The 7,627-nt window shown below is 53.8% G+C and overlaps 1 protein-coding gene across 1 annotated transcript in view; it reads right to left on the bottom strand.

Annotated features, from left to right (window-relative positions):
* The window catches only part of SNX29 (sorting nexin 29), a 681,105-nt gene that overhangs the window by 572,353 nt on the left and 101,125 nt on the right, over nucleotides 1-7,627 (bottom strand). Inside the window, exon 11 of the mRNA XM_007939635.2 lies at nucleotides 4,643-4,761. Coding sequence (XP_007937826.2) covers nucleotides 4,643-4,761 — 119 coding nt within the window. The remainder of the gene's footprint in view (nucleotides 1-4,642; nucleotides 4,762-7,627) is intronic.

The following is a 7,627-nucleotide window of genomic DNA, read 5'->3' as shown; positions in this document are numbered from 1 at the left end:
CACCTCCTACCCACCCATCCCATCACTCCCACTGCTACCCACTTCACCTCCCCCACCCATCCCCTCATTCACCCTACAATGTCACTGAGCTCAAGGCCTGGCAATGGCTGGGTCAAGGACACATTGGAAGTAAGGTGGACATGGCCCCTGCCCAAATGGCCCTTAGACTCTGGTTGTGGGAACAGCCATTAGTCAGATAACCAGACAAGCACACAATGACAGGCTGAGACAGGCACACAGAGACATACACGTCATTAGGACGACAAGCACACAAGACCTGACCAGCCTGAGGACCAGACACCAGCCCCTGAGCCAAGAGCTGAGTGCTCACACTAGGGCATGGAGACAGGAAGCAGGTGAGAAGCTCAACTTAAGGAAGTGTGGCTGAGGCACTGAACAAATGAGAAACGGGAAAAGGGAGGCTGGAGGGCCAGCTGGGGCCTGGTGTCCACACTGAAGACGCTGGACTTTCTCCTAAGTGCACCAGAAGCATATAGAGCAGGGGAGGCATGCCGTCTGATTTATTTCCTAAAAGATCGTCCTGGCTGTGAAACGGACATAGGCCAGGGTTGGGAAGGCAGAGTGGGGAGCAAGGATATCAGAGGGGAGCTCTAGAGGGGCCACCACCCAACAGTCCAGGCAGGAGATGACAACGCACTGGAACAGGGCCGTGGAAGCATTCGGAGCACTGAGACCAGCCACCCCTTCCTCCTTCACCGCAATTAAAATGACGCTTCCGCCTTGTGCGCAAGACTCCTGATGGGATTTACTTCCGGAATCCAGGACCCAGCACAACGCCAGGCACAGAGCAGAAACGCCCAATGACTGAATAAAGAACAGCATGGGTTCCAGATGGGACCCATGCCACACATGTGCGTCACGAACCACACACAGCACGGTGCCGGCCAGCCTGCCACAATGCCGATGTACAAAAGCACCCTGAGAGCCAAGATCTAAAATCCACCATCCAAGATGACAACAGGGCCACAAACCCCTACACAAGCTGGAGAACTCCACAAATCCAGGGGCCAGGCAGTCAGAAATGAGTAACTTCAGACCTGATGGGGGAAGAAAGGGCTCTGGGGTCTGAGGTTTCTGATGAACCTCAGAGCACCCTCAGAACTAGACAGGCTTTGCATTTGCTAAAACCCAACGCTAAACACAGGAGCCTCAAGGAAGAGGTGAGCAATGGTATCTGCTTATCTCAGATGATGGTGGTGGTGCTGGTGGTTGCCGTGGAACCTCTCCAACTCGTGGCCACCTCACACACAGCCGAACGAAACGCACCCAGTCCTACGGCACCTTCCCAATCGGGATGTTCACTCCCACTGCTGCCCTCAGCCCTCCCCTGGGCGCCTACTGCTGCCCTCAGCCCTTCTCTGGGCGTTCCCTTGTTCCCACTGCCTTCTACTTCACCCAAACACCACGTCCTTTTCCACGGAGGCTTCAATTCGCTTTACTCTGGACACATCATCAGGAGAAACGAATCAGATGAGAGGCGGCCAGTATTTCCCTGCCACTGACCATTCCTACGTGGAGAATCTTTGGACACTGCCCTCCACCCCTTGCGGTTTCTAGGAGATGCTGTTCAACTGTCTCACTCTGCTGTAGACAACGTTCACACCCTGGGCACTGCTGACCGCATCAAGGCCTCCACCTGTTTGGCTGAGTCCCTCCCAAGGCCAGAAGAGGGGCCCCAGAGCAGAGCCCCCTAAATGACAGGGCTCCATCTCCCAGGCCTCTGGGCAGTTCCGTGTCCAGGGTCCCCTGCTCTGCCGTGTCCTCGCTCCCGGCCAGCTGCAGTACTTCCCTTTCTATCCCCAACCGTCTCCCCCTTCCTCTTTCTCGCCCCAACGGCAGTGACTGTGAAGGTGCCAACACTGTCAGCGAGGACTGGGAGGTCTCCTCAGGCCCGCATGGAACACCAAAACCCACTGCCATTCAGCAGATGCCTACTGAGAGCGGCCCTGCAGGACAGAGCAGAACCGCCCATTAGGGTTCCCAAAGCTGTCATCCCCAGGAAGCAGACTGCCAGCTCTTTTCTCCTGCAGAGTTGCTGGTGGCTTCCAGCTAGTGACCAAGCACTGAAGCCCTGTACCACCAGGGCATCTTCTGTGTGCAAAGTCACCACTGAAGAGACAGAGTGGCTTCCCAGCCAGAGCTGCAGAGAAAGTGTGGACATCACTAGAGCAGGAGAGACCCAAGTCAGAAATGGAGGGGAGGGAAGACTAGGAGTCTGGGAGAGGAATACCGGCAGGACCTGCCCAGGGCAAGTGCTCCACAGGGCAGGCCACATCTCAGAACCACCTGGCCACGTGCTCCCTTGGAAACGGGGCAACAGGCAGGAGCGTCTGGATGTGACTCCGCGCTGCAATCAGGGGGCCGACCCTGCAGCCTTAGAACAAGGTGCCGGCCTTCCCCTGCAGCATCCTTCCCACCATGAGTGTGCCCTGGGCTGTCACAAGTTTTCTGAGCTCCTGACAGCCAGCGCTGTTGCCCCCAGAGTAAGTTAAAGAGCTGGCCAAATGGCTTACACACACCATCTCTGGTGAGTATCATCCAAGGGAGCTGGAACTCAGGGTCCCATCAATGATGATGAGATGGAGCCCAAGTCTGCAAGGCTGACAGCCAGATGTAGGGCGAGAGGAATGTCCCTCAGAGGATTCTGAGGCCAACCAGGGTCTACTCTCCCTGGAGACCCAAGTCTGCAAAAGTCCAAGCAGGGGAGGAAGAACACTTGTCCCCACAAACAGCAATGTCCAGGAGCCTCCAGCCAACAGCCCCAGAGTCTGAGGGTTCCCAGAGCCCAGCTAAGACATCAAGAAGCCACTTGAAGCTAATTGCTTGTTGCTTGCTATATACAGCCCAGCAACAACTTTGGTGGTGAGCAAGACAAGGTGAGGAGGGGACTGGATCAGGAGCCAGAGGCGTGAACCAAGAGTCAAACCTCTCCGGTGATGCTAGGCAGCCTCTGAGACCGTGTAGTCTCGCCAAGCCCCTGCCCCTCTCAGAAATCCCTCCAGGTCCACAGTGTTGGCCACTGCTGGGTGGCAAGGAACCACGCCCCCTCCTTGCCCCCAGTGTCTGGCCCAAGGATGGTCACCTGAGTGAAAGGAGCTGGCTGATGCAGGTCACAGACACAGGATTTCTATGGCCTGTCCTGCAGGCACGTGCTGACTAACCAGACTGTCCCTCTCTGGGGATTTCAACTCAGGCCCACACTGAAGTTCCAGCCAGTATGGAATGTTGTGTGGTTGAGGCCAAGGAAGGGCCAAAAGGGGAGAGGGTAAGAATGACAAGGAAAAAGACAGACCAGAGTGGGGGGGGGGGGAGGGAAGCAGAGGCCCACACGGAACTGCGGGTGAGAACAGTGGCAGACCCCCCAAGTCAGAGGCTTCTTCTCCCCTCCAAAGTCCCAGCACCCAGCTCTCGGGCCTGCAGATGTCCCAGCTCTACAGCAGTTTCCAGTAAGCTTTCCCAGGAACTCTGCACACACCTGGCCCTTTTCCCAAAGGCGTTCTTGGTGGCACAGTGGTTAAGGCATTTGCTTGCTAACCAAGATGTCAGCAGTTTGAACCTACTAGCCTCTCCACAGGAGAAAGCCCTTGGAAACTCTACGGGACAGTTCCACCCTGTCCTCAGGGGCACTGTGAGTCGCAATGGACCCCACAGCAGTGGTGGAGGCCCTTTTCCCAGGTTAACTTGTGGAAACATCGCCACAACCCTCAGAGGAAGGGATATCCTAACCAACGCCCCTCCTTGTGGGGCTGTTGCTCACTCAGTACTGGGGGGTGTTATCCTCATCACTCTCACCTCACTTTCCAGGTAAGGAGACAGACTGTCGGACATTAAGTAACTCAGCCACGGACTCCAATTGGCCTCGTCTTACAGCCAGGAACAGTGTCACGGAGCAGTAACACACCCAGCCCCACCACCAGCCCATTTCCTAGAGACCAGAGCTGAGCCTGCTCTGCAATGCAGCCCCTAAACGTCCAGGTAGGGCTGTGTCCTCTCTGACCAGGGGTAGAACAGTAGTAGTGAGTGGGGACTGAGGCCTTCTCTGTGCCAGGGACCATGCCAGCTTCACCGCACACCCATCCCCCCAAGGGCTCACCCATACCCCCGTGACCTGCTCGAGCTAAAGAAAATAATAACAGACCACACATGAGTGTGCTCAACTGTGCAGAACGGTGCAGCAACCCTTACCTATCGCCATCGCCAAGACAGGTTTTAACCAAGCAACTCCCTGATACTCAAGCACTTTTCTGCAAAGGGTGGCAGGGCCTTTATAGATAGGAGTTCATGATCTTCTCTCTTCTAAGAGGCAAAAAATAATGAGCACTATTTACAGGCCCTTTTTACAGGAGTGAGTTCAATAAATCACTGGGGAAGAAATGCGGGCCTGGGGCCGCCTGGTGACTTGGCTGTCAGTTGAGCCCAACTCACTCGGCCGAGAGCCCCTCAACAAACCCAGGTTCAGCAGCAAGAGAAGCTAGACCTCGTTTCTGAAACTCAACAAGGCCCTGTTTGAGGCCCAGGCCTCCTTGCTCCCACGCCTACTGGGAGGTAACTCAGGCAGGCCCGTGGGTTCTCGGGGGCCAACACTCTCCCTGGAGGAAAAGGAGGAGGAGGGAACACCAACCTGCTGGGCTGTAGGAACCCACTCCGCTGACTGGAAAGAGGACATCGGTGTCACCATGCAGCACCTGCAGTGGGGCCCAGCTGTGCATCGGGGACAGGCCGGTGTTCCCGTCCAGAGGCCTAAGGGGAGAAAATGCGGCTGTATGACAAGGCAAGGAGCCCCGAGGGCTCGAAATCACCACGCACATTCCCTGGGCCTCCCGGGTTCCCTCCCGGGAACCAGCAGAGCATGAGGAGGTTGAGAAGAAAAGGGGTCCCACGCGGGGTGGCGGGGTGCGGAGTCCGGATCCAGACGCCCTGCGTTCATTCTCTCCAGCGCTGGCTGAGCCTGCTCTGTGCCAAGCACTGTGCCCACCTCCAGGTGCAACAGAGCGAGTAGTCCTTATCCTGCCCTCTGGGGCTTACACTCTGTGGGATGACATGGACGTGAATCAAACAATCGCGCACAAAGGTGGAAACTGCAGAGAGCAGGATGCGGGGAGCAGGACAGCGTCAAGCAGGAAGTACCAGCTGCTCAGGAGGGCCCAGATGACTTCCTGGAAGAAGCGAGGGGTGAGCAGAGAGCGGAAGGAAGCACGGGCATGAACTGGGGAGAGAGGAGGAGGAAGAGGGCTGAGGGGGAGGGAACAGCATGTGCAAAGTGCTCAAGCAGGCAGAAGCAACCTGAGTTCCAGGGTCTGCAATGGTGGGAGCCCTGTGACCCAGGCTGGTGTCAGTTGACCTCACTGGCTCTCAGACCCTTGTGGGTAAAAGGACAGATCAGATCACTTCTGGGTCCCTTCCAAGAAAGGGGGTCAGCTCAAATATTAACCAGGATCATAAGACCTGTTACACTATCACCTTACCCACAAAGTGCAACAGTAACAAGTCCATTTTTTGTTAAGGGCTGGCTTATTTTAGAGTATTTGCTCCCTGCAGGCTTGCCTCTGGGTAATTAAAAAAGAAAAAACCAAACTCACTGCCATCTAGTCAATTCCGACTCATAGTGACCCTCTTCCGGTTTCCAAGGCAGTAACTGTTTATAGAAGCAGATTGCCCAGCCTTCCTTCCACAGAGTGGCTGGTGGGTTTGAACCACCAACCTTCTAGTCAGCAGTCAAATGCCTTAGGCACTACAACACACTAATTAATACCAGCAGATTGCCCAGTCTTCCTTCCATGGAGTGACTGGTGGGTTTGAACCACCAACCTCCTAGTTAGCAGTCAAATGCCTTAGGCACTATGCCAAACACTAATACCAGTATGTATTTGTGTAGTATTTTATAGTTAACAAAATTACTTTACAACTCAGGTGATAAACACGACCAAACCAGATCATAATTAACACTTAACAGATAAAAAGAGAGGTAGGAGAAATGAAGGAAAAAGGAGGAAGGGAGGGAAAAGGAGAGGGGAGGGAAGGGGAGGGGAAGGGAGGGAGGCCGGCCCCCAGCTGTAAGGAACAGAACCAAGGCATGTGGGATCTGAGCTCAAGTCTTCCAAGTTCAATTACAATGGTCCCCAGCTACCTGGCCACCGCATATTACTGATAGTTTTCTTCTATTTTAGAGCAGGGATCAGCAAGCTTTTTCCACAAAGGACCAGATAATAAATATTTCAGGCTGAGTGGGCCACAGTATCTACAACATATTCTTCTGTGTTTGTTTGTAACCACCTTCTAAAATGGAACAGCCATTCTGAGCTTGGGGCCAGTGTGGCCTGCGGGCCCAGTGCTAACCCTGTTTGACTTGGTGCTTGCCGTTCCAGCGTTTTCTAGCTCGGGACACAAAGCAAGAACAGGGAAAAGCACAGAATTCTTTAACATTTAGGATTCAATCCTGTAGTTAACACATTGAGCCTCCCCGATACGGAGGGACGGGTCCAGGAAAGGGACCACTTCCCTGTGTGCCTGGCAGCAGGGCCACACTCAGGCCCAGTTCTCAGATGAATGGGCTCTAGCATCCACACAGAACCACCCTCTCAAGGCTCTGACCCAGCAGCTGGTGACCAGAGAGATGCTGAGAGGCAGTTGAGGAGCCCTCTCAGGAAAGGGCTGCCGAAACAGCCAATCCTCTCCCTGGCCATTTCCCTGGGCCTTGTTGCTGTTGTTGTTGTTGTTATGTGCCAGTCCAGTCGGACCTGACTCATAGCAAGTGTGATTTCCTACTAGCCTTAAGCAGCCTCAGGGCACCTCCCAGCAAGACAGGCAGACACAAGACTAAGTTCATCAACAGGCTGAGCTCAGAACCCGAGCCCCCAAGTGTCAGTGGCTCGACAATGAGTCAGTTAAAGTGACTCCTACAGTGGAGCCGGATGCAGAATACGGTGCAGGGTCAGCTCAGACACATACTAACGGGTGCAGCGTTTCCTTAGAAAAGCAGAACAAACTTACTCTAAAACCTAAAAACAACCTCCCCCAAAAAAGAAGAAAAACACACCTCATTCAAAGTACAACTGGATGAAGACCCGGTCTTGTTCCTCAGTGTCCTTTCTTTCTTACTATGCATACTTTTCTTTACATTAAACTAAATGTAAAATTTTTCATCTTATTCATTCAAGGCTAATTTATACTATTGAACGTGTCTTCACTCTACTGAATGTGTTTAAGATCTTAAATACTAAGATTTAAGCTATCCTCTGGGGTTGCACACTTAGGTAGGTCACCAAGTCTTGCTTCTGTAAGTACAGACTATGGTCTCCAGATGCATTAACCTCTTCCTTGAGTGAAGAGTGTGTCCTCAGGGTCCATCCTCAGCAACAGAATTGCTCAGTCCAGTGGCAGAAACATTTTTAAGGCTCCTCACATTTTTTGCTAAACAGGAGGAAGGGTGAGAGGGAGGGATGGATGGGTAGATGGAAAGATGCATGGGTGGATGGGTGGATGGATGGGAGGATGGATGGGTTGGAGGGAGGGTAGGTGGATCGATGGGTGGGTGGGTGGATTGATCAATGGGTGGATGATGGATAGATGTATGGGTGGATGGACGGATGGGTTGGAGGGAGGGAGG

The sequence above is a fragment of the Orycteropus afer genome, unplaced genomic scaffold (assembly GCF_000298275.1).
Source record: "Orycteropus afer afer isolate SDZICR_OR568_19922 unplaced genomic scaffold, OryAfe1.0 scaffold00061, whole genome shotgun sequence".
Lineage (NCBI taxonomy): Eukaryota > Metazoa > Chordata > Mammalia > Tubulidentata > Orycteropodidae > Orycteropus > Orycteropus afer.
Note: the sequence above shows the minus strand (reverse complement) of the source record. Positions and strands in the feature narration are given on the sequence as shown.